This window comes from Vespa mandarinia, chromosome 16 (assembly GCF_050613455.1).
Source record: "Vespa mandarinia isolate Hongniang chromosome 16, ASM5061345v1, whole genome shotgun sequence".
Taxonomy (NCBI): Eukaryota; Metazoa; Arthropoda; class Insecta; order Hymenoptera; family Vespidae; genus Vespa; species Vespa mandarinia.
In genome coordinates this window covers 4,223,148-4,250,320 of record NC_140825.1, presented here as the reverse complement: position 1 = coordinate 4,250,320, position 27,173 = coordinate 4,223,148, and the positions used below count along the sequence as shown (strand labels likewise).

The following is a 27,173-nucleotide window of genomic DNA, read 5'->3' as shown; positions in this document are numbered from 1 at the left end:
TATGTGTGTATGTGTGTGTATATATATATATATATATATATATATATATATATATATATATATATATATAAATAATACTGTGTATGTGTATATATATATATATGTAATCACGACGATAATTTATATATTTGTACACGAAGGCGCTTTAGCGAATGTAAATACGTCTTTACGAACTTAGCTTTTGAGCATTAAAGCGAGCTAAGGGTTAAAATTAAGTACTTTCATTAATGGGGTTGATTATCATGGAACACACGTGACTAGATTGTAAAACGCTCGCGGAATATGTTTCCGTGGCATTAATAAAATTAACTAATGAAGAAATACATATTTTTTTTTCTCTTTTTTGTTGTTGTTGTTGTAATTCGTTGTAAAGAGATATATCGTGCGATATTAATAATCTCATTTACGTTTAAACAATTCTGAAAGGCAATTAATTTGCGAGATTGAACTGTCGTTGAAATGAATTGTTACATCTTCTGGACGGATATTTTATATATATAATATATAAAGATTTTAAATAAATTTTTAATCGTCCTCGTCAGCCTTTTTAAGGAATGGCGCGATAGAATCCGCATCCACGCAGTCAGGAGTGAGTTTCCCTTTGAATTTGATGCACGCGTTCGCACACCTTTCACCGGCAAACCACGGTCCGAACATTCGCTTGCACTGAGCGCAGTTTCTTATGCAGACACCTGTGTAGATAACGTCACAATAGAGGAGTCAAATATTTTACGGCGAGTATATTGTTTTCATATATCTAGATTTCTTCTTTCTCTTTTTTTTTCCTTCTTCTTTATATATATATATATATTTTCATACGATTATATAAATCTAGCTTCATAAAAAAGTGTTCCATATATTTCGTCAGGAAGATAAAATACCAATTCGTCATTCTCATGTTTTAGGCTTGATCGTTGATGTAAAATAACGAAAAAAAAAGAAAAAAAAAAACAAGAGGACAAAAATCTAACAGAATCTTTATAAGATATTTTTTTCTTTCCTAGGTTTTTTTTCTTTTTTTTTCCTTTTTTTTTTCCTTTTTTTTTAAGAAAGATATAAACAGAAATACTATTTTAAGAATATACTCACCGAACCAGTCTTTCGATTGACCCAATACCATGCCAAGTATTGTGACAGTGAGAGCGAGGAGCAGAACGATGCGCAGAGAAGAATTCATAGCTGCAAATAGACGCGTAAATAATTTTATCGATCGTCGAATTCGTTAGAGATCAAAAAGAAAAAAAAAAAATAAAGAGAAAAGAAAAGAGAAAGAAAGAAGAAATTAATTCGAGAGAGTTACATTGAGTTTTCTTTCTAACAAATAATAAATGAAATATAAATTATTAGATAAAATTCAGCGTTACAGATTATTTCAATGGCATCGAAAAATTATTTTTCATTTATTTATTTATTCATTTGTTTATTTTCATATCATCAAAGATTGGATTTCCTTCTTTTTCTCTTTCTCTCTCTCTCTCTCTCTCTCTTTTATTTATTTTTTTTCTAAGCATATCCCAACAGTTAGCCTTTATGAAGTTACCAACCATGTTCGAATCGATCAATGGTACTCAGTTGCTTACAACAACTTTAGAGATTTCAATGCGCGCGAAGACGGGACCGACGTTATAATAATTCATCACCTACGCGCGTATGTTGCGGGTTTTATTCATCGTCATATATCAAAGATTCTAATCGTTATTTAACAGAGACAGGATGTAAATACCTAATACCAGTTAGCCTTTAGAGATGCCAGCTCGATTCTTTTCAAATAGTTAGTCCCTCTTACGATTCAGGTCGAGAGAATGAAAGAAAGTGAAAGAGAAAGAAAGAAGAAAAGAAAAAAAGAAAGAAAGAAAGAAACAAAAAAACGAACGAACGAATAAAGAATAAGAGAGAGAGAGAGAGAGAGAGAGACAGAGAGAGGGATGATGTTTAATAGTATCGTTGATGTAATTATGAGATTTGCCTTGATATAGACACAATTGTAAATCGTAGAATGCAATAGTAGTTAAAAAAACTGTCGGGTTTTTTTTCTCTTCTTTTTTATTTTTTTTAATTCCCTTCCTCCACCCCCTCTCCCTCTCTTCCTCCCTCCCCTAGAAACTTCCAATTACCGTTGAATATAAATTGAACCTGTATTGTCCTGACTATCTGAAGAACTGAAGGCTCTTCTGTCTGACTATTTTAATTTGCTTGAACAATGCGCGCGTGTGCACTAATACATATATAACACTAACACTTATCAGTGTGTATTTATTACACTCACATTGGTTACTCACTTTGTGTGTGTATATATATATATATATATATGTATTTATGTATATATGCATGTTTATGAATATGTATATGTGTATATATAGATGACATTTATAACCGGAATCTGTCTCTTCCGCGTTTTCCTTATTGGACAAACTGTGAACGTACCGAAGTTATAAATATGGGCACTTCTGTTTCTCTCTTTTTATTATTTTTCTTTTTCTTTTTTTTTTTTTCTTTTTTGCAACAGCACTCGAAGAGAAGTCCGTTTTTTTCTTTTTTTTTACTTTTTTTCTTTTCCTTTTTTTCTTTTTTTTTTTTTTTTTTTTTTTTTTCGAAATGATCGGTAAGGACGCGCAAGAGTTAAGAAGACAAAGAGAGACAAATCGGAAAGTCGTACTTGCCTGATTCGTTCCTTTTATAAGGACGGGACGACGAAGCCGCTATAATTGTTAAAACCAGACGAATGACACCGAGGAGAGTTCGTCGAGAGACTTTATATATCCGTAGAGTCACTAAATTCACCCCTCGTATACGGGGGAAACCATGCTGCTTTACCTTACTTCGTTCATACGTCGTTCATCGACTCCTTCTTATACTCTCTCTCTCTCTCTCTCTATCTCTCTTTCTCTCTTCCTCTTCCTCTATCTCTCTCTCATTCTCTCACTCACTCACTCTCATTCTCTCTCTCTCTCTCTCTCTCTCTATCTTCTCTATTTCTCTATCTCTTTATCTTTCTTTCTATTTCATTTCTTTCATTTCCTGCACTCTCGACTCATCCTGAGTCATCCTGATGTAATTCCCCAACATACCCTTGTTTATTTAATTATTAAGATATTCTAAAAGTATCTTTCGTTTGTCATTTATTTTTTTTTTTTTATTCTTTTTTTCTTTCTTTTTTTTTTTTTTTGTTAAGTCAAAATACCATCGTCGATTTTAGTTGCGTCTGATTAAGGTTCGTGATTGAAATAAAATTACATTTTAAATCTCTAACTATGTCATAGAGTTGATATAATATTGGTTTTATTTAAAATTTATTTATACGTATACAAACATACACGTATATATATATATATATGTATAACAAACTTTGTGTGCGAAAAGATAACGAGTGAAATAGTTAAACGTATTCGTGAGAAATTTATCATTATCAATCATCGCCTCGTTAATAATTATTAATCATAGTGATAAAAGAGAAGAAATTTATATACGAGCCATTGATTTTAAAAATTGGACAGATAGATTTTGTTTGAATGAAGAAGAAATTAATTCTAATTCTTATTACAAATTAATATAAAATTTATGTTTTTATTTGTAAAAAAAAAAAAAAAAAAGAAAAGAGAAAAAGTAAAAAAGGAATACAAAAAATAATGGACTCGCCTCACTTTCAAAACCAACGGCTCATATATATAAAAAAATATAATAATATAATATAGTAAGAGTGTAATATTATATATCTATATATATATATATATGTATTAGTAAATTTTGTTTGTAGATAATTTAATAGGAGTATAAATTGATCGGCGCGTATATCTTTTCACAAATCTTTCTAATTCATATTTTCTTCGTCTCTTTTTATATCCTTCATACCAGGCAACTTGTACTCCAGAGACCAATAATTCTTATAAAAGGAGGGAGCTTTTTTTACACCGTCCTCGATATCCTTATTCACTTCCTCGTCGAATCTTGAAATTCGATCCTTTTTCTCAAGAATGGATGACAAAGTTTTTAAGTTCCTCTTCTTATTTTCTTCCATATCTTTCCTTTTGTTTTCCATGCGAATTTCCTCGTCCGAATTCGCTTTTAATTTGTCGACAACGTCCTTGGTAAAATAACGATCGAGAAAATCTTTTTCTTCGCTTAACATGTCGTCGTTTATTCCAATATATTTCTTTGTATCCTCGGAAGGATCCTCGTTGTTGTTGTTGTTGTTGTTTGCATTTTTCGACATAAAGGAATAATTATTTTTATTATCATCCGACGATGGTTCCTTACTGTTTCGTTTATTGTTATTGTTATTTTTGAGTTCATGAAAAAATGGTTCGTTTTTTAAAAAGTCATCCAAATCGAATGGCTTTCTATATTCGTTTATATCAAAATCAATATTGGATAGGGCGAAGTCATCACTCGACTTATTTTTAACTTTGGACTCCGAACTCTGAACATTATTCTCATTCATTTTCGTTTTTTCACGATTAATCATATCGTTCTTCGAAGGATCAGAAATTTCGAATGATTTAACGTTCTTCGTAGCCATTGATCGTAGCGATTGATTACCATGTTTGTCAATCGTTTCATTTTTTTTCCCCACTGAATACGCCTGATCGGACGTAGTATTTATTATTATCATCGCTCGGTCAATAGAGTCAATCGATAAATTCTTAGAATTTGAATTTTGTGATTTAGCACGTAGACGATCCTCCTCGTCTAAACTTTCTTCCCTTTCATCCGTATAATCGGGTACCTCGACATAAGGGATATTGTATAGATTGTAATCGATTGTAGATTTGTTATTTTCCACAAATTTTTCTATTGGCACGGAAGGAGAATAATTAACGATTTCCTTTTTGCTCTCATTTTTAGGTTCTTTCGAGATATCAAATGATATTATATTTTCGTTTGAAGAATATCCATTTCGATTAGAATCAACATACGATGATGATTCATCGTCAATATTAGAGATAACTTTGTGATCGTTATGAAGCATTTCATTCTTCGATTCGAACGATGGATCAAATGTTGAACGATTGCCGACGTGTTTCGTATCAATTACTTTAACATACTTATCAAACTCATCCTCCTCTTCCTCTGAAGGTCTTTTCTCGTCGAAAGGTACATCGGTAAATGACTTCTTTTTCTCGTTCAAAGACCCAGTCTCGTTATAAGGAAGATTTAAATCCTCGATTTCCGAACTGGACAATGCTACTTGTTCATCCTTGAAAATATCTTTCTGCGTTTCTCTCAATGTTCTCGTAGACGGTACCACGATTTTAAAACTTGGACGTGAACTGTTAATTATCTCCCATATGCGTTTATAAAAATCATTATTAACGTTTATACTCGTATCGATATTCTTTGATTTTTCATCCTCCTGAGTGAATTTAGGATGTCGATAGAGTTTCAAATTGTTATGAATATTTTCCATTTTTACGTACGACGAATTATTATTATTATTATTATTATTATTATTATTATTAGTATTATTATTCAGACCTAATGTGGAACGTTTGAATCGTTTACCCGTAATACTTTTACCATTTATTTCTCTCGACAATCGTTTATTCTTCGGTGTATTAATCCTTTTATTTTTTTCACGAATTTTTTCGATGATCCTGTTAAAATCGATGACGCCATCGATTACGGGAACACGTTTAAAATCTTTATCGAATATCGTATCATTTTCTATGCTCGTTGATAAGACGTCGATCGTCGTTACCGTTCGTACGATTCTCGTCCATAATACGGATTTATATTTATTAACATTTTCGTCTTTTTTCCCAAGGCTTTTCTTTTTCGAATTGATTTCGAATGATCTTTGATAGGGTTTAGGTAGAAAATGTATCACATCTCGATTAGGTTCGCGAGATTGTCGACGCTGAAATTGACGAGTTTGATGTATTAAATAATGTCATTGTTAAAAAATTATTGCAAACCAAGTCTACGGTGCAAAAAAATTCTCTGCAATAATACAGGATAATAGATTAAATAAGGATTAAAAAGCGTATTCCTTTCATTTTAATGGCACTATTATCAAAGTGACTTTATTTCTTGATGCTCGTTAATATGTACAAAGTATATGTATATGTATATGTTTATGTATATGTATATGTATATATATATATATGTAGATGTATAGTTAATATATAATCAACAACTACAATGGGAGGGAGTGAGGGAGGGTTCTACAATGCAGTGGCGCAGAAACGATTTGACTTTTTTTTTTCCCTTATTTTTCTTTTTGTTTTCGTTTTTCATTTTATCCTTTCAATTTCTTTTTCACGTGTTAATATTTAATATTCTTTGCAATCCTTTCAGAGCCACTGCAAGGGCGTTATTTACATAATGCATTTTACGATATATAATACCTTAAACGGCTAAGGGGGAAAAAAAAAAAAGAACTTATAGTCAAGTGCTAAACGCACATATTCGCGGTTCATTTGGCACGGCAAATGAATAATAATTATTTTCATTGTAATTAATTCGACATTAAGGTTTGTGACATCGAGTAAGATTGGTATATATATATATATATATATATATATATATGTACATATGTATATATATATATATACATATATATATAAAAAAAAATATGTATATATATTTACGTATGTATGTTATATACAGTCGAAGATTCATTTTATTAACTCACTTTAAGATGTATGCTCTACGTAAATCTAATTTACACGAGTGTTTTAAAACAAAAAAAATCAAAAAAAAAAAAAAAATAAAAGAAAAAGCAAAAGAAAAGAAGAAGAAAAGAGAAAAAAAAGAAGGGACAAAACAAGTGCACTTGGGCACGTAATATGCTAGTTAGATTAGTTTATATCGATTGTATGACTTTTTCCTCTCTTTCTTTTGCCGTTGCTCCTTTCTTTTTTTTCCTTTCTTTTCTTTCCCTCTTTTACTTTTCTTCCTTTAATTTTTCATTGTTCTTTTTCATTTTCATTTTCTTTTTCTTTTTCTTTTTTTTTTTGCGAAATGATTATCAGTAGATGGGCCCATCTCTGGTGTGCTTGTGCGCGCGCGCATTACTTTCTCGTGATGCCCAGATACGAAGCAATGCCGTTAATACTCTCAAAGAAGATTCGCAAAGCGTCCTGTTTCTCGTAGTGGTCCCGTACCGTGTCCGCATTCGCCGGACGTCCCGGCACGTCAAGCAAACGTTCCTCCACCAAACGCTACAGTACAATAGTTTTTTCTTTTTTACATTTGTAGCTTGTGTGCCGACGACGGTGGTGGTGCTGCGCAAAATAAATGGCGACGGGAAAATCAAGGACAATGGACGATTAGGATGGATGGATGGATGGATGGATGGATGGATGGTTGGATGGATGGATGGATGTGTATATACGTGTAAAATGTACGTATGGGTATGTGTGTGAATGTGTGTGTAAGTATGTGAATATTTTTTGTTTCACTTATCAAAGTATCAAATCAACGAAATTTTAGTCCAATCAATGTGCATAACAATAACGGCGTGAAAACGTGCGTAATATATTATTAATAGATAAATTGATTTCTATTTCAAACTAAATTTTAAACTGTGAGATGATTGAAGTGTATAAAGATAAATAGAGAATTCTATTTATATATATTATATAGAATCGTATATGAGTGTGCATGTGTATATGTGTAATTAATATATGTGATATAGGTACTATGTTCGCTATGCACCATGCAAATTAAGTCTTCGACCTCTACAGGATCTAAGAAAAAAAGAAAAAAAAAAAAAAAAAGAAAAGAAAAAACTCGCTAAACTCTAAATTGCATACGGCAATTAATATTAATGATAAATTTTGATTTTACTGTCACTCTCGATACGCCGTTTAATACGTAATATAAAATACATTAAATTAGTTCTCTCTCTCTCTCTCTCTCTCTCTCTCTCTCTCTTTCTCTATTTCTCTCTAACATTTAATTGAATGAACTTATAAGTTATGTATGAAGAACTAATGAAAAGCTTTTTCCTCTGTTATACGTATCATCTATCATGCAGCAAAATTAATTATTCTTTCGTCGTTTATCGATTCTAATAAATTAATTTACCTTCCTTCAAGATCTTTCTTAGTTTTCTCAAAGAGAGAAAAAAGGAAAGACAAAAAAATGGCAAAATAAAAAAAAAAGAGGTTATCACTCTCATTCCTCCTATTCATTTCTAATGAATAAATTACAAACGTGATTATGGCTGCATACAAGTGCAAAAATAAAACAAAACAAAACCATAAAGAAAAGAAGAAAAAAAATTCGATATGCGTGATAGATGTGAAAATTTATGCAAGAGGAACGGGGATAGGGGTGGGCCAGTGGGTGGTGAGCAGCGGGGAGAGGCGGGCAGTGCAATATTATACCTATTTTTACTAGACGACGTTTATGACGATTGTCTTAAGTCTATTACGTTTTGTTGTTGTTGTTGTTGTTCTTGTTGTTGTTGCTTTAATTGTTGTTGTTGTTGTTGTTGTTGTTGTTGTTGTTGTAGTTTTTATTGTTGTTGTTGTTGTTGTTGCTTGCTTGCTTGCTTGCTTGTTTTATTTTCTGCGTGCATGCCTAGGCAATGTGTCTTGGATTAGGATGTCCTTGCTCGTGAGGCATGCTACGTGATGGTGGTGGTGGTGGTGGTGATGGTGGTGGTGGTGGTGGTGGTGATGGTGGTAGTGGTAGTAGTGATAAGTATGTAGTATCCCGGTGTATATATTATATATATATATTTTTTGTTGTTGTTGTTGTTGTTTTTTTTTCTCTTTTTTTCTGATTATTTATTAATATTTTCTAGGATGGAACGTGGATGAGGCCCTTTTCTTACTTCCCAAAAGGCCCGTACTGTCGCGCTAGATTACTCACATATTGCGTTGAATGGCTCGTTGGAAACTCGGCCCATTTGCTCAGGTCTATACTTGGTAATACACCACTACGGCATGGTACTCGTGGATTGCTGTTAATAATACATCGTTAGAATTGCTCTTAGTTTCGTAAGAAAATTTTAATCGAATAATGTATAACAGATAGAATTTCGAACGAATTTAAAACTAACATATGTAATACTTACTTTTAATTACGTTTTGTATTATTTGCAGAGATAAAAAGAAAGAAAAAAGAGGAAGTATAAAAAAAAAAAAAAGAAAAGAAAAGAAAGAAAGAAAGAAAAAAGAAAGAAAGAAAGAAAGAAAGAAAAATATGGCAAACTTACATTTCATGATCAGGCAGAACCATTGGATATATTTGTATGGTGTCTATCAGGTCTGTGTTGTCGCATATCATTTTAGCAAGTTTCGTTTTACGAATTTCATTGAGTTGATCTAGAAAAGTGAAAGCGAGAACGACCATTAATATAATTGTAATATGGCCTTGTGGAACAAGAAACTCTCGAGAGGATTCGAAAGGATCTTACCGAGAGTGAAGGACGATGGTTGGTTCGGTAATTCGTACCAAAACCTGTCACCACGTCGTGAATGGCTAAATTGCGTAGCGATTACACAGGCAAAAGTTGGGCCAAGCATACTACCCGGAAGTGGTCGCTCTGATACACCACCGGACCACAAATCTACGTCCGCTGGATGTCTGTTTGAAAATCGATATCATATTTATCGATGCATTCATTGCGAACGAAACTTTGTTTTTTTTTTAATTTGGAAAAAAAAAAAGAAAAAAAAAATATTTTTTTTATTTTTTTTTCTTATTTTTTTTTTTTTGTTCTTCTATACTCACTCGAAAATGGAGCTATACCGTCCAATAGTCTCGTTTGGCATGGATCCGAACAATTCGTCGAAGGTCTTAGCCTCGGGTAATCCACAATATTTTCTAAAACGATATAACATTATTATTTATCACTTTAATATCGTTGGATCGAATGACATTGAAAGTTGAATTGTATAAACTAACCGGAAGTCCATGTAACTCGGTATACCAAATTCTCTTCCACGTTGCATATTGAATGATACCAAATCCATTCCGAACTTTGCACCAACCTTTTTGAACAAATGATTTGTCACCTGGAAAATATTATCATTGGAAAAGTTTTTAACAGACAATCAATACCTGATCATTTTTATTCTTATTATTGATGTTAATGTGAATTATAATAATCAACACGTTGTTACTTCTTGTGTTATCGAATCGTCCATAGCTTGGGCAACTTGATTCATTAATCCCATAAAGTATTCGTCCAAAACTCCAGCGCGATATAGATCGTACGGTCTTCTAATTAGATCTGATAATCTTTTCGAAGCTTAAAAAAAAAAAAAATAAATAAATAAATAAATAAATACACAATCGTAATTTAAAAATTCTTATTGATATTATAAATATTATCGTAAGATTTATTTACCAATAAATTTATGAGCTTTGCTCCAACGTTCGACCGCAGTTGGTAGCAAAGAATGTCCAAATCTAAATGCAGCAGCGGCGAATGCATCGATAACACCAGGATTTACTGTTGGATCGTATCCATCCCAATATACCTACAAATGTTATCAATTTATTTTTGTAAAACATTATTGAAATACCAATCGATCATTATTTATTTCTTTCTTTCTTTCTTTCGAAAAAATATCATCTTACATTTTTCTCAAGAAGAAGTCCAAACTTCTCCATAACATCTTTTCCCAAAAGTATCGGGAGGAATTCATTATAAGTGATATGTTGGATTTCAGCGATGACTATGCGTCTTGATTCCTGGAACAACGTCTCGTCATCCCAATGAGGATTAATACGAGTGAGTATTTTAGCAATCCTGTTGTGTTCTCTTGCTACCAACGTATGCATACACGTTAATACCAATTGCTCGTTAACTCTAATTTCACCTAAGATTCAAACAAAAAGATCAAATCAAATCGAATCGAATCGAATCTTAATTAAACGAAACTTTTAACGATGTTACAGTTGTACGTAATATTTTGTAAAATCATGAGAATTATTTTTAAATATGTATATTTATCGAGATTCATAAAAGATATTCAGAACAATTCTAAGGCGAGCTCTTGAGAACTTTCCATTAAAGCACCGCGTAAGTTTTATTATTATGGAAAGTGACTCCGATTGTAAATCATTTTCCATAATACTTTCCCACGTCATACCTTTCCTAATCATAGATCAAGGAGAGCGTAAGTTAGTCCGTGTGAAAGAAAACAATTCAATTACATCATTTCTAGATCATAATTGATGGCCGATGCAACGTTAAATTTAATTAATTAACTCGGAAACTTTTCTTTTTTTTTTTTTTTTTCTTTTTTTTTCCCATTGTTATCAACGAAAACAAATCTTACCTGCTTCGAAACAGTACATCGATTTGTTCGGACGAGTGCATCCTTCGTCTGGTATATCTAATTTCAATGGCAATAGATCTTTCAATCCGTACTCATTAAAAACTGGATTCATTCTTAACAATCCGCCATAACCGCTTCGGAGTTTTCTAAATTGGGGAAAAAGGAAAAAGGGAAAAAGGAAAGAAAAAAGATTATAACGAATAATTAAAAAAAGAAGAAGAACAACAAAAAAAAAAAAGAAACGGCACAATTCTATTTATATTAATATAATTTCGTAAAAGGGCATCAATGTAATTCGTGTTTAGAGAAGTTAGAATTTCGAGTACGTGATTGCATGGGATCAACAAAGTCCGGATCATAGATTTTGCAACAGTGGATCCTATGATGTGAGCCTGCTGATAGAAAGTCTGGGGAATGGTCTAATGTCTCTAATACCAACGTTAGAAAATATAGAACGACGTAATGCTGATTTATTGTCCTGAATATGATGTAACGAATGTAGGTACATACGTATGCAGGCTAAATAAACTTGATTTGACCGATATATATATATATATATATATATATATATATATACATACATACATACATACATACGTACATATATATATATGTATATATATGTATATATGAACGTAGCCTATCCATAAATCGGTTTAAAGTGTTCAAACTCGACAAGGGCAATCTGGATTCGCACATTAATCATCGATTCCTCTTTGATTTTGTTTAATCGATTCACGATATTGTAAGATCCTTTGAATTTCGTTCGATATCCCAAAGAATATATATACATATATATATATATTCTAAATGGATATAATAATTTTTTAAATGATGAAATGAAAATTTTCAATTGAGAGAAATATTTAATTAATTAATAAATTTAATCGTTTGTGAATTACCTAGAAAAATTCTCCGTAATACCGTAAACGGTATTTCCATCCAAAACTCCGGTTAACAAATTGAAAGGTATACGTGATCCAAGACGACATCCTGGTCGGACTGCTGGAAACGCTCGTACAAAGTCCATACATCGAACGTTAAACAATCTGTAGAAGTAATCGTCCTCTGGTATATGTATCTCGTTGCAATATGGATTCTTCAAATGTGGTGGACGAGAACAACATTCTTCCGGATCATTACGATTTAGAGGATCTAGAAAATGTTTCAATTTCATTGAATTCAATTCTAACGTAACGTTAACGTTCATTTAACGTTACTTTTATTTCCTTGTTTTTTTTGTTTTTTTTTTTTCCTCTTTTTTTTCTAATCATTTCCCTCTGATACTTCAATGCGAGCTTGTGCAAAAGTGAAAGACAAGAGTTGACTTTATTTTTCTTTTTAGAAAAAATGGATTTCATGGAAACAGTAATAACGATTACACCTCGTTGGAATAATCTTGCCGCTGTGATCGTTCGCTTTCTCTCGTAGTTATTCTCCTTACGATATAAGGCAAATAATATATTCAAAATGGAAAGGGTTTAGAACCTACAAGTTGCTACACACTTAGATCTAACATAACTTCTCAACATCTAATTGGAGCACAACGTGTATATACATATATACATATACATATATATTTATGTAATATTTTTATCGGTCTGATATTCGGTAATCAAGAATTATATTTACTTTCTAACGTTTAATTTCTATTCTAATTAAGTATCTAGGGCAACATTCTTAGATACATTTTGTAGATTAGATTCGCGATATTTTAGATCGTCATTGTCATCGTTTTAACAAGAGATTGATCGATAAAATTATTCAAGTCACTTTCTTTTTTAAAATACATACATATATACAATGTATATATATATATATATATATATATACACATATATAAAGAGAAATGTATTTCTTTCGAAAGTATAAACATATATTACCTAAGGGCGTTCCAGTAAGCGTGTAATCATGATCCATGAATTGGCCCCAGGCTATCACCATGACAGTACCAGCATGATCGTGATATCCCTCATCTGGATGCATCGTACGGGATACTATTCTGGACAATGGTAATTCTCGTCCACTTACGGCTATCCTAGGTGCTGATATACCATCGGAAAATCGTGGTGGCATTAATCTAAAGAAAGAAAAGAAAAGAAAAAAAAAAGAAAGTAGATTAGATATCGATAAGATAAAATGTTTAAAAGAAACATCGTAGATAATTATATTCGATATTATTATTATTATTATCTTTTTTTTTTTTTTTTTTTTTATGTTCACCTTGTGAATGGCGACAAAGTTGAACCCCATGTTGGATTTTGTAAATTTGTACATAGCCCATCGTATCTTCGATATTTTCCCGGTCGACATTCGACGTTGCTTAGAAAAGCGGGACATATCTCGCGTATCAATGTTTTCGATGTATCGATTAATGGAAGATTTTTCTCAATATCCTCAAATGTCAAGCCGTATCTATTAAATCAAATGATAAGTTTAGAAATCGTTTGGTAATTCTTATGTTTAATATTTGTCACGCACGTGTATTCGTGTGTGTGTTTTTTGTCATTCGAAAGTTGTTCATTGATATTTTACAAAGCTTCGTCGACGAACGTGTTCCTTGTACTTACATTTGAGCTAAATTAGTTGATATGTCAAGTAAGAGTTCACCGACCGTAGCCAGATCCTCGGGTCTCCAGATTTCGTGTTTAGGCTTTGCGACGTCTATTAAATAAGAAATAGAAAATATTAGAATCAGAATTGATACGGATGATAATTATTTTTCTTTCGTTGTAAAGAAGAAGAAAAAAAAAAAAGAAAGAAAAAAAAAGAATTTATACATTTGCAAATAAAATTACACAATTTTTTGACTAATCGTCGAAGGGAGCAACGAAAGCAATTATACTTGGGAATCGGTGTATGAATAATATACTATGGCCGATTAACCAACGCAGCATGATGGAACATGAAATAAACGGTTTCAATTGTATATCGAAGAAAAAAACTTGACTTGGATTGAACGATTCTATAACAGAGAATGATGACGATAATAATCGTCTTACTTACTGATGCGTTTCCTCGCCTCGATATAGGCATGATTAACGGCATCGTAGGTGATACAGGTCTGCGATCCCGCAGTAGGTGGACTGCAAAAGAGAAACTTAATAATAATAGAAAACTAAAGACGAGAGAAAGAGAGAGAGAGAGAGAGAGAGAGAAATAGAGGGGAAAAAAGCAAAAGAGAAAGAAAAAAAAAGAAAGAAAAAAGAAAAAGAAAAGAAGAAGAAGAAAAGAAGAAGAAGAACTCAGCGAGGATGTAAAACGAAGGCGCGAGAGACTATGATCTTTGACTCCTAGAGTATTATTTACAGCTTCCCTTCTCTCCGGCTTAATTACCTAACGCGTTCTAGCCTAGTTTACATCTATTTCTATCTCTCTTGAAAACACCGTGCATTTAGAAACGCGTTTATAAAACCTGTATAAAGTAGGTAGTAAGTTGTTACCGGTAGGAATTGAAGAAGATGCAAGCAATCTAGCAAACAAGTAAACAGGCACGCAAGCACATTGTTTCATTCTTTTTCTTTTTTTCTTTTCCCCTTCTTCTTTTTCTTTTCTTTTCTTTTTTCTTTTTCTACGAATTTAAGAATAGAAAATATCTATAATAATGCAAGGAAATTAGAAAGGGAAGAATGCATTAACGATTTGAAAGTATATTAGTATAAAAAAATATACTTATATATAATACATATATATATATATACATGTATATATATATATATATATATGTATGTATATATTATATTCTATGGTATATAAAATCCACGTACGAAAGCTTACATTTCGAGAGATATTCTGTATCTAGGTAACTCGAGACTATATATTTCGCAGAGTATCCTGAGAATTGACTCATATATCCTGTTTCTCCTAGATACGAAATATACTGGCATTGACGTGCTGCCCGTGGCTTTTACCATCGAAGGTTGACCCACTGGCCACTATATTATATCCCAACACCATTTACTTTCTGATCTTTTATTTTCTTTATTTATTTATTATCTTACGTTAGAAGCCATTTCTTCCGCGTTACGACGGACCTCGGACACACCGCTCCAAGGTATGACTCACTTTCATCCTACATTATTTTTGCATACGCGCACATATACTATATCTACTACTATTATTATTATTATTATTGTTATTGTTGTTGTTGTTGTTCTTGTATATCACACAGAAAATAATTCTATTATCATTGTTATTATTTTAAAATAAATAGGAAAGCTTTTGTTATTCTATTATACTCTCTTTTTCTCTTTTATCTATCAAAGAAAATAGCTTTTCTATTTTCTTTTGGAGGATGTTGCAAAAAAAAGAAAAAAAAAGAAAAAAAAAAAAACAAAAAAAAGAAGAAAAAGAAGAAAGAAAAAAGAATGATTACAAAGAGAAAATAGCTTTGCGAAAATAATATAATGATTTTATCGTATTAATAAAAATGAAATGATTATTGGTAATAGAATGTTCAGAGCTAGTTTGTTCGCCTTTCGTTGCATAAGAGTGCGCACGATTTGAAAACGTTCACGCATGGCGGAGTAACCTAGATAAAGTATATATTAACTTCACCCACCATGTTTCTTATATATTATTTATCCAAACGTCAATATATTATTTTATTTGTTGCAATTTTTCCCAACATAGTAAAACATTAATAATATCCATTTTACTCTTACTTTTTCTTTCTTTCCATTTCATCGCGGTAAACGTTCGTTTCTTACGTTGTATAATTTGTTTGTTTCCTCTTTTCCAATACAGTGGCTGTTAACGATTATTATTATTATTATTATTTTTTTTTTTTTCTTTTTCATTTTTACGATATATCTATCTGTCCATCGCGTTATTCCAACGAGCTCGTTTTTTCTCTCTTTTTCTTCTTTTTCTTTTTCGAAAACGAAAAAAATAGTTGTAAGAATGAGACGAAGGAATTGTTGATCCTAACACGCGAAAGCACATTACCATCGCGGAATGGAATTCCGAGTTCGCGTCCTTCTCGGCAATGCCGAATGCAATCTCGTCTAGATTGTCTAGAAAGTACTCGTTAAAAGTGCGTTCATACCGCAGTACTATATATTGAATCAAAGGAGCAAAGAAAATGTCAGGAATAAACGTACAATGCTCCCATAGTTATCGCATTTTACGCGATAACAACTATTATATATCGACATATCCGATCACATCGAGGGGGTCATTATACGTTTCTCTTTCTTTTTTTTCTTTTTTTTTTCTTCTTCTTTCCGTTTTCTTCTTTCCTTTTTCTTCCCGTGGAAAACTATCTCAACGATGCATTCTTCAATGCAATTCTCTCCTTATTTCGAGATACTTGATAAATATTATAAAGAAATTTTTGACCTAACAATAAACGATTAATATCTTTTTTACTTCATATACATGTGTGTGTGTGTGTGCGCGCGTTTGTATATGTATATATATGTATATATATATATATTATGGCTCCTACTGTCAATTATAAATTCGACCTTGAACGATCTCATTCAACGTTATGCACCCTTTCGCTCGAACTTTCGTAACATAAAAAAAAAAAAAGAAAAAAAGAAGAAAGGAGAAAAGCGAGAAAGAAAAAAGAAAGAAAATAAAAAAGAAGAAACCTGAAAGATAGGACAATAAAATGATGACAAGAAACTCGTTTCTCTTTTGCGTGAACACCCTTAAAAAAAGAAGGACGGACCCGTTAAAAACTTCTTATTCTCTCTTTCATTTGGTACCGAGTACCGTATCGCAATAAGACGCACATAATTTTTGAGAATTCCCTTTACGTAATTCTGACCGCTGTCGTAATGCATTCGCGCGTACGTATATATGTATATATGTATGTATGTATGTATGTATGCTCGTTTATGCAAGTAAACTCCACGGGACAGCAGGAGATACCTCAGCGATCGAGTCCGAGTACGTAAGACAGAAATGGAAAAGGTGAACCATGGCACGTTTCTATACACACACACACACACACACACACACACACACACACACATATATATATATATATATATATGTAATTCTTTTTTATTCGAATTCGTTCGAATTTCTAAAATTTCTCTTGAAAAAAAAATACTTCAATCAAATTATTCTCAGCTATGTTTTCGTAAGCTACGTTTTCCCTTTTCGTTTATTTATTTATTTATTTATTCTTTTTTATTTATCATTTATTTTCCTTTTCTTTTTATTTTCATTTAATTTCTACTCATTAGAATTATCATATCTAGTGTTAACGAAAGTTTATGTCAAAAGGTCAAACACATATATTTTGTTCTTATGTTATCGGTGATTGACGATAAATATATATATTCATACATATAAGCATACTCGAGTGAAAGTAAAAGTTGGCCTTATGTTTCATTTACTTAGTCATAACGGAACTCGATCGTTTCCTCTTTTACATATAGAATATCGTAATTATGTTTATTTAAATAAAACATTAATAAGATAAATAGATAGAAAGATAGATAGAGAGAGAGAGAGAGAGAGAGAGAGAGAGAGAAAGAGAGAGAAAATACTTACAAATTTCCTCGAAGTAAATTATAAGTGTAATCGAAAACGCTAGTCCTGCCAGGACCATCTAGGATCAAAGCACATTCCTCGGCGTTTCCATAAATCTCAACCGGTTGATATTGCAATCCTTTGCATGCATGATCATGGCTGTTAAATCCGATCAGTAACGCCACGATTCCTATTATCGTGCTCCGCGCTATCGCGAATCTGTAAAATAACAAATTAAAGATTGGTCAAATAGAATTTCGTTTGGATCTTTTCCTTTTTTTTTTATTTTTGTGTATACGTGTGTATGTGTGTGTGTGTGTGTTTCTGCACATTATTCTTATATTTAGAAGTAAAAACATCCGTGATAGATTTCCTTTAACGATAAATATATAAATTTTATATAATCCCTCGGTATAGAAAATATAATATTATATACTTCCGAGGATCTATCCAATCGACGTCAATCATGCGTTTCGTTCGATCGATTCATTTCTATCAATGTGAAAACAATTTAAATTGTAACTCGTAACGAATCGCAACGAATTCAAGCGTTATTCCGATCACGTCGAAATGCGAGAAATCGGAAATCGTAAGAAAGCGAGAAGGATTCGAAAACCGATGCTTTTTGTACGATAAGCGAAGCTTTCACCGATTTTTTTTTTTTTCTCAACTATGCATGAATAATTTATTTTCCTTTTAAACGTGCTGTTCGTTAAAACGTTCCTTACAAAAGAACATTTCGTTAATAATATTAATATCAATATAATTTCGTTAATAAAATTAATATTAATATTAATAAAGCATTGTAATATATTGACAAAATTTATAATTGTTCGATCAATACGATACCATTGATCTATTTAATAATCTATTTAGTAATATAATTATTAGTAATATTATAAAATATTGTATTTCGTTTAAATTAGATCAAATTGGATTTCTATTACTATTAAAATAAAGTATCAGATAAAGTTCGACAGATTCGGTTCGATTTGAACGAACCGCAACGCGTTAAAGGAATTATGAAAGTATTAATTTGTCTCGATCGCCTCGGTGGTTACACGTTCGAGAAACTATCGTTGCGGGTTAAACGTCAAAGCCGTCGTCGAGCTTTCGTCGACTATCTCGTTGTAACATCTTTTAATTCAAAGCAAACGTCGAGTGTGGGCGGACAGTGATTAAGAGCTCTCTCTCTCTCTCTCTCAACTAATAACGCTTCTTATTTTCCTATGCAGTCGTTCAACATTTTCTCTTCTCTTTATTCCTTATTTTTTAATAATTATTAGAAACTCTGTATGTTCCTTCTTTTCTTTTTTTCTTTCTATTTTCTTTTTCTTCTTCTTTCTTTTTTAACCGGTGAAAGGATTTCAAAGTCACGGGTAATAAAAAAAAAAAAAAGAAAGAAAAAAAAAAAAAAAAAAAGAAAAAAGAACAGATTAAAGAATAGAGATCAATTTTCATCTAGCAAAAAATGAAGAAAAATGAAAAAAGAAAAAGAAAAATAACAAAAAAGAGATTTTTGTCGGGTTCTTTTTTTCTTTCTTTTCAAATTAATTACATTAAATCCTTAATCGAAACGAGATAGAGGAATAAGGTGGAAACATATTATTCATCAAGGCAATTACACTTGTCGAAATCATTCTCGGTTCTAAAATGATCGAGATAATTCATCCTTGTAATTCTTTAATAATGACACGATAAAATAAATAATTTTGCAAGTTAGCCGTTGGATGTGAGGTTGAATTGTACGGACGATGCAGCAAGAATCACTTCCTCGTTACATAAGGGTGTGCGCATCGTAATGGAATTGCGAAAGTCCCTTCCCCTATTGGTCTTTACCGCGAATTATTTTACGTGTTCGCGGATTATGACATAATACTAGGATATCTATCCTATAAGCTGGACCTTCCGTGTGAAACTCACCTTTTTCCATCTATGCTCTCAATAGTCTCGATAATTTAAAATTTTATCTCAATCATTTCATTATATTATATATAGGACGTTTCAGAAATTGTTCGTTGAAACTTTAATCGCCATTATATTATTCTATTGACAGTAAGAATTAAAGAAAGAAAAGAAAAAAAAAAAAAAAAAAACAGAAGAAAGAAAAAGATCAAGTCATAAATATGGATCACAGTAAATGCTTCTTCCATTTTCGAAGTTACGAACAACATTTTTTACAATGCATCACTTTGAGACGTTTGACGCATTAATGCGGAAGAATATCATTTCGTGAAAATTTCTTTGATGATAGACGATATGTTGCAATAGTTTTTAAACGTTTCTCTTTCTAAGATCTCTTTAATGAAATAGAAAGAAAAAACAACAAAACAAAAAAAAAAAAAAAGAAGAAAACAGAAAAGATTTACAAGTGGAAAAAAAAAGTGTTTCGGGGGTCTTCCTCACGTTTATGATAATTTTTTTTTTTTTTTTTTTATTCGTCCTTACAACGAGCAGAATTAGATTTCTTTAAAGTTCGGCGATTTATTTTTGAAACAACCTGTATAATATAATATCTATCATTAACGTTAACACCATTAACGCCATTAACAATTTTTATTGAACTTTATCTGTTGTTATTTGATTTGATTTAATTTGACGTTTTTCTTTATTATTATTATTATTATAATTATTATTATTATTATAATTATTATTATTATTATATTGATTATGATTATTATTATTATTATTATTACTATTATTATAATGATTATTATTATTATTATTATTATTATTATTATTATTATTATTATTATTATTATTATTATTATTATTATTATTATTATTATTATTATTATTATTATTATTATTATTATTATTATTATTGTTATTATTGTTATTATTATTATTTTACGGTTGGAGAAGTCGTTTAATTGTTTTACGGTTTAAAACTATGTCCTCTCAGTTTGAAGATGAGCGACAGATATACATTGTCACTTAACAATATATATTGCGGAAAATTTGCAAAAAATTTACTAAACCGTTAAGATAAAAGACCGTCCATAGCGGAATAAAATTGAGGATTACTTTCTCGATGCGATGCATAACGGATTCTCCTTTCACTTTGCGTAGTAGTCAACGAGGTTAACGTGCAACTCGCGTGATAGAGATCAAACGAGGTTTCGTGAGATCCGACGAAATGAATGTCGATCTCCTTAATTAAAATTACGTAGATACATATATTTTTTTTCTTTCTTTATTTTTTCCTCACTTTCGATGATTATTTAACTTTCGTCTAATTTAAAAATTTGTTTATTGGTCGTGCACGTTGAAACTATTTTTTCGAAGCGGTTATCATTTCAATCGAAAGAGAGAGAGAGAGAGAGAGAGAGAGAGAGAGAGAGAAAGAAAGAAGAAAAAGAAAAACAAAAAAATAATAAAAAAGCTATAAAAAAATATCAAAGAACGTGTCAAAAAACTCACCCTTCGAGCATCGCGCTGCCTGGTCACACGCGATCCGTACGTTTTCACGAAACCAACGTTGAGTTGACAAAACCAAAAAGGGTGGACGTGAGGATGAAAGAAAGGGAGAGAAGGGCAATGAAGATAAAAAGAGAAAGAGGGAGAGAAAGAGAGAGAGAGAGGGAGAGAGAGAGAGAGAGCAGACAGAAAGACAGAAAGAAAGAAAAAAACAAGAAAGGGAAAGGAAAAAAAGAATGTAGACAAAAGAAAAATGACAAAATCGAAAAGAGGGATGAAAGGAAGTCGAGGAGACTTTTGTTTTCCGGGAGAGTTCGTTTTAAATCGAACAAAACGAAACGTAAACGGAACGAAACAAGAGAAGAGAAAAAGAGAAAAAGAAAAAGAGAACAGGAGGAAGATAAAAAAAAAAAGAAAAAAGAAAAGAAAAAGTACAATAATAATAATAATAATAATAATAATAATAATAATAATAATAACAACTATAACAGTAACAGTAATAACAATCACTCCCGGTGATAGATAACGATGATAACACACGCGTGTTTAATTCGTCCCTTTGCTCAGCGTGAACACTTCTTTGGGAACGAATAATTCTTTTTGTAAGTGCTAAGCAACGCGTACTCGGCAATGCGTTTGGATTGTTGGAATAACGTCGTCCACTTCTACTTTTGCTTCCTTTCGGCTAGCTCCAGTTCGATTCTCGCGATGGAATGAATAGCTCTAGCGATGGTGTCTCTTGTGGTACCTTTACTCTCCGTCTTTCACTCCGGCGGTCGACGATTTACTGACCGACACACGTTTTACTCCAAGCTAAAACCCGAACGGTGCCCTCAGTTACATACGCGAAGCTAATAACGGCGATGATATCGATAGATCCAATCCCCTCCTCCCCCTCCCCCTACCCCCATGACTTTTGTTATTTATTCTCAAATAACTTACTTGTATGAGTGTTCTTATTATTATCATTGTTGTTATTATTATTACTATTATTATTATTATTATTTGTTTCTTCTTTAATACATTGGTTCATGCTCCCCCGAAAAGTACATTCTCCGTTTGTCTCGTTCTCGAATTGGACGAGATTTTGTGAAGGTAGGAGGTAAAATGTCTACGGACTCGTTCTAACCCCCACCCCCCTCTCACTCTCCCACCTTAACCTCCAACCCCTTCCCCTATACCATCTCCCTTTGTCGTTAAGTAGGAGAAACGTACATCTTGTACATAAATCCTCCTCATGTAGTTGCTTGTTTTAACATAACATGAACCGAAAACCTGGTACCAGTCACGGTTGGTAAAGGCTCGTTTAATGTTCCGACATTAAACAGGAATGATGTACATTTTTTTTTTTTTTTAATTTCTTTTCCTTTTCCTTTCCTTTTCCTTTTCCTTTTCCTTTCCTTTCCTTTCCTTTCCTTTCCTTTCCTTTCCTCTTTTCTTCCTTCCTTTTCTTTTTCCGATACTTTATGATACGTTTGCTTTTGAATTCGTATAATTAGATGGATGTGAGGTGAATAATAGGATAATGGGATAACAATGAGTAATTCACTAATTAATTTTACGATTTATCTTTGTTAGATCGAATGAAAATTTTCTGTAGAAAGTTCCTGCATGTATATATATATATATATGTATATACATATTATATATTTTTATGAGATGAGAATGGAATCGATTATGAATAAAGAATAAAAAGAGATGAGGAAGGATAAGGAGAAGGAAGAAGAAGAAGAAGAAGAAGAAGAAGAAGAAGAAGAAGAAGAAGAAGAAGAAGAAGACGGTCATAGTAGAAGGGAGGAGGCGTAGCTACCGTTCACGTTTTACTTTCCTTTCTCTAAACGAGCGTCACACGACCGCTGCCCTCGATTCGAGAGACAATCGATTGTCTCTCGAATCGTTGACGAATCTCGGCGGACCTTTTAAAGTCCTAAAAACTTATGGAAACCAAAGGGGAAGTAAAAAAAAAAAAAAAAAAAAAAGAAAAAAAAAATAAACGAAAAAGAAAAAAAGAAAATAAATCTGAAAAAAAGTGAAGTAATCGAAAGTGAAAGCAACTCGCATTACTTTCTAAAGAAGTTTTAGACGGATAGAAACGCAAATTAGAGTGAAAGGGTGTGAATGAATGTGTTATCATTTGTTATCTTTCTCACGGGGATATTCTTGAAGAATATTGCAATAAGGAATAAAATAAGAAAAGGAGAAGGAAAGAGAAGGAAGAAGAAGAAGAAGAAGAAGAAGAAGAAGAAGAAGAAGAAAAGAAAGAAAAAAGGAAAAAAAAATAGTTAATCTTACAACGAGTCCGATTACTTTCTTTTCTTTTCTTTTTTTTCTTTCTTTCTTTTTTTTTTCTTTTTCTTTTTTTTTTTTGACTGACTCACTCACGGACGTTCGAAATGAATTAAATAAAAACTTTCTAAACACATAGATTACGGATAAATATCTTGTATATCACCTACACGATTTAGTTAATCTATCGATCAAACTCAAATCAACGAAATGGAAGCCTCGAGCTATGGAGATCTATTGCCCAATATCGATCCATTTATCTCGAAGGTGTCCATGGTCGGCGTGCCAAGTCATTCATTTAAAAAGTATAGGCTCGTTAAACGAGCTCGCAATTTTCTCTTCTCCTTCCCTTTCTCAATTTTGTACTATGTCTACCTAACTACGTATGGTATGTAGGTAGGTAGGTAGGTTGATACGTACGATACGTTTTCCACGATTTTATCGAGTTTTACTCGAACGACACGCCATTTTACGAACAAGGGACGCAGGAGGTAAACGGATCTGTTGACATATATATATATATATATAGACTTTAAATGGAAAATCTAATAAAATTATAGGATAATTTTAATGGGTTATTAGTTAGATTGTTCCATGGTCCTTCAATTCATTGCGTTAACTTCTTTTTTTTTTATCACGTCGTAAAATTATCTACAACCGTGAATAATAATATAGGCGAGAAGTCGACGAGGATTATCGAAAATGAAATATAAAAGAAAATTACGACGTCTTTAACGAAGTTGTATTTTATCCGGTTAGTTGCATGAATGAAAATTATATATAAGCTCTCTCTCTCTCTCTCTCTCTCTCTCTCTCTTTCTTTTTCTCTCTTTGTTTCTCTAATATTCAATTTCTTTCTATCTTTTTTTAACTCCTATCTCCCACCTCTCACTCTCAATTTCTTTGTTTCTCTCGTTATCGGTAATAAATCGTTTAAGGAAAAAGAAGAAAGAGTCAAAGAGAGAAAGAGAGAGATTATAAATAATTCTTACATTATTATTATTTTACAAAATAAAAGAACGTTTGTCAAGATTACATGGTCAAACGATTCCGATAGAAAGTATAATAACGAGTATAAATTGTATTGAATCGGTGAGGCGTTACTTTGAACGATCATAATATCTATTTAGTTAAGTATCATCATACTTAACTAAAATACATACATATATATATATATATATATATATATATATATATTGTATGTATGTATATACAATATGTTCGGTTTAAATGTATATGTACGATGATTTCTCTAAGTATTCAAAATCCAGGAAAAGGTTTCGAACGAATTATTCATTAACAATTCGAACGTTGTATAATATCGAAGGACTATTAATAGTGATGATAATAAGTGGTGTAAGTGAGGAAGGGGAAGAGTACGTCGTAATGATAATTATTTGACACGTTTTGGAAAATGTTTTTTAACGAAATCCTATATTTTTCATTACGATACTCTTGTTGCAGATATCAAATCGTTTCGAAAAACATTACATTTAAAAAAGATATATTTCGTATGAGTTGTTTTCTGATTTTAATTTAACGTAGTCTATCATTAGAATTAAATAATAAATAATTCCTAACATTAGTATTATCTATCGTACATCGCACAATGGAAGGTAGTTTTTTTTTCCTTCTTTTTCTTCTTTTTTTTGTTTTGAAAAAAAAAATTTGTATACCTTTTTGTATGTCTTTAATGGGAATCGTGCAATTGACGTCGTCAAAATATGTAAATGTATTATTAATAGCGTAGAAACTGTGAATGAATAAATGGACATTCATTTCAGTGGGACATGAATTTTAAAAACGGGATAAAATATATCAGAATACAAAAGAAAACTGAACGGTATCGGACTGGAATAAATATAAGAGTAGGATCGGATCGGATTAGGGTGGATAGGATTGCTGAAAATAATAAAGGATTGTTAAAGATCAATTATCGAAGATTGGCTGATCGAAGATAACTAAAGATCCCATAAATTTATCAAACAATGTCTTTAAATTTAATATTTAAATATATGTTAATAAATCATCGGTTAATCTGTGTACCTGAATATATAATTATATTTCAAGGCCATAGATATTAATAGGATTTATATAATTGTTTCTTTTACAAATGCCATACTTTATGGACGCATGCCAAAATGCCATACAAATATATCTAGTAAGAAATCTATTATATGAAAATTATTATACTTAGTTATATATTTAAATAATTATTGTGATGTTAAAAACACAAATTTTTTATTATTAAAAATAGATCCGATTTTCAAAATTAAGTTACATCTTCGGATATTTTATGTATTCTCCAAAAAAAAAAAAAAAAATATTCCAATTCTTTTACTCTAATCGAACTGGAATATTTGTTCACGCTAATCGAACTTTCTATCGGGATCACATGATACTCGAAGAGGTAACATGTAAAATCATATTACCTCTTGGGAAGTTATGCTATCCTATTAGAAATTTGAAATTTTCGACAGGTATTCGATTTATATCATTCGTAAGTACTCTCGTTACATATAAATACAATATTCTCGATGACGTTATCGTACAAATTTATTTTTTTAATAGTACATCATTGGACTTGTTTCGACGTCATTTACAAAATATATCGTAATCAAATTTATACGTCGTCGTACAAAAGAACGAAGTTATTCTCGATTTTATTATCGAATAAATTTTTCTTTTTCTTTTTCTTTTTTTTTGGTAATTCGTCGATCATCGAGCATCGAATGATCTGTTTCTTTAGAAAATTTTTTGTTCAGTCGCACTATCGATAAGCGTTCAAAAATACTTTCGAGAGGAATTTTGTGCTTAGAAAAAAAAAAAAAAAAAAAAAAAAAAAGAAAAGAAAGAAAGAATAGAACATACAATGTAAAGGAAGTAAAAAATGAATTGAAGTGAAGAGAAAGAGAGAGAGAGAGAGAGAGAGAGAAAAAGAGAGAGAGAGTAGGCACGTAAGTAAATTTTATAGAGTGAGTTTTAAAAGCTGATTTAACATGTCTAGAAGAATTTGAGGATACGCCGAGAAACATTGGATCTTAATCGCGTTAATCAACTTTTTGATGCGGGCGGGCGTTCGTGCATACATACATATACATATATACATATATAGTATTTATATATGTACGTAAATGCGTGCGTGTATAAACGCACGTACTGCGAAAGAAAGAGATAAAGAGAGAGAGAGAGAGAGAGAGAGAGAGAGAGAGAGAGAGAAAAAGAGAAAGAGAAAGATACTATCGTGTATATCCTTGATCGGGGCGGCTCCGGAAATTCCCTCCGAATGATTTTTTTTAAACAGGTTTGGCTTGTGGTTGCGCGCATGCGCACTGGCACGCGTTTTGAAGCATGGATACATATTGAGTATGACATAACGCGTTTCTTTCATTTTCATCGAACCGTAATTATCACTAGAATCGTTAACGTCGTGTCCGATTGAAAGGAAAAAAAAAGAACGTGAACAAGAAAAAAAAAGAGGAAGAAAAAAAAAATAAATAAAAGTTACGTCCACTCTCGTCGAACATTTTAATTGATATTTCTCTTTAATATACCTTTTATTTCTCTTTAATGTAACTCTTTATCTTACAATTGTTCAATGAACATAGGGAAACTATGCCAGTAATATTTCAAGGAACAAGGAAGTCGAAGTTTATCGATTATTTCGAAAAGAAAAGGAACAATCGTAATTTGACGTTTTTATTTAAAGAGACATACGTAACAATAAACCCTTCGAAT

General features: G+C 31.6%; 2 protein-coding genes across 6 annotated transcripts; both read right to left on the bottom strand.

The window, feature by feature from the left end:
* Window positions 1–93: 93 nt before the first annotated feature.
* On the bottom strand, window positions 94–9,217 carry Eh (Eclosion hormone). The gene is made up of 4 exons (XM_085661852.1): window positions 9,167–9,217; window positions 8,821–8,911; window positions 1,090–1,179; window positions 94–692 (listed from the first exon to the last, which is right to left on the bottom strand). Exons 2-4 carry the CDS (start codon window positions 8,855–8,857, stop codon window positions 526–528), a joined length of 294 nt encoding a protein of 97 aa, XP_085517978.1. The 5' UTR covers window positions 8,858–8,911; window positions 9,167–9,217; the 3' UTR covers window positions 94–525.
* cysu (peroxidase homolog) lies at window positions 1,159–22,001 on the bottom strand. 5 transcript variants are annotated; one of them, XM_085661851.1, is made up of 17 exons: window positions 21,153–21,992; window positions 17,751–17,948; window positions 14,247–14,326; window positions 13,811–13,904; window positions 13,464–13,655; window positions 13,124–13,320; window positions 12,143–12,395; window positions 11,241–11,386; window positions 10,537–10,778; window positions 10,304–10,436; window positions 10,077–10,204; window positions 9,859–9,968; window positions 9,685–9,777; window positions 9,368–9,537; window positions 9,167–9,275; window positions 8,821–8,911; window positions 1,159–1,179 (listed from the first exon to the last, which is right to left on the bottom strand). In XM_085661851.1, exons 1-17 carry the CDS (start codon window positions 21,161–21,163, stop codon window positions 1,174–1,176), a joined length of 2,253 nt encoding a protein of 750 aa, XP_085517977.1. In that variant the 5' UTR covers window positions 21,164–21,992; the 3' UTR covers window positions 1,159–1,173. The 5 variants fall into 5 exon arrangements, 3 of the variants coding, with proteins under 3 accessions (XP_085517977.1, XP_085517976.1, XP_035723600.1); XM_085661850.1 differs by lacking the exon at window positions 1,159–1,179 and adding an exon at window positions 3,642–5,854 and having other exon boundaries at window positions 21,153–22,001; XM_035867707.2 differs by lacking the exon at window positions 1,159–1,179 and adding an exon at window positions 6,571–7,160.
* Between the last annotated feature and the right edge of the window lie 5,172 nt (window positions 22,002–27,173).

Excerpts from the sequence above, each read along its gene's own strand:
- Eh (XM_085661852.1), bottom strand. The coding sequence starts at position 8,857 with ATGGGCCGAGTTTCCAACGAGCCATTCAACGCAATAT. Across the intron at positions 1,180-8,820 it reads CGAGCCATTCAACGCAATAT|CTATGAATTCTTCTCTGCGC; the intron begins GTGAGTAATCTA and ends GTCTATTTGCAG. Across the intron at positions 693-1,089 it reads TCAATCGAAAGACTGGTTCG|GTGTCTGCATAAGAAACTGC; the intron begins GTGAGTATATTC and ends TTATCTACACAG.
- cysu (XM_085661850.1), bottom strand. Across the intron at positions 13,905-14,246 it reads CGAGGCGAGGAAACGCATCA|ACGTCGCAAAGCCTAAACAC; the intron begins GTAAGTAAGACG and ends CTTATTTAATAG. Across the intron at positions 13,321-13,463 it reads ACTTTGTCGCCATTCACAAG|ATTAATGCCACCACGATTTT; the intron begins GTGAACATAAAA and ends TTCTTTCTTTAG.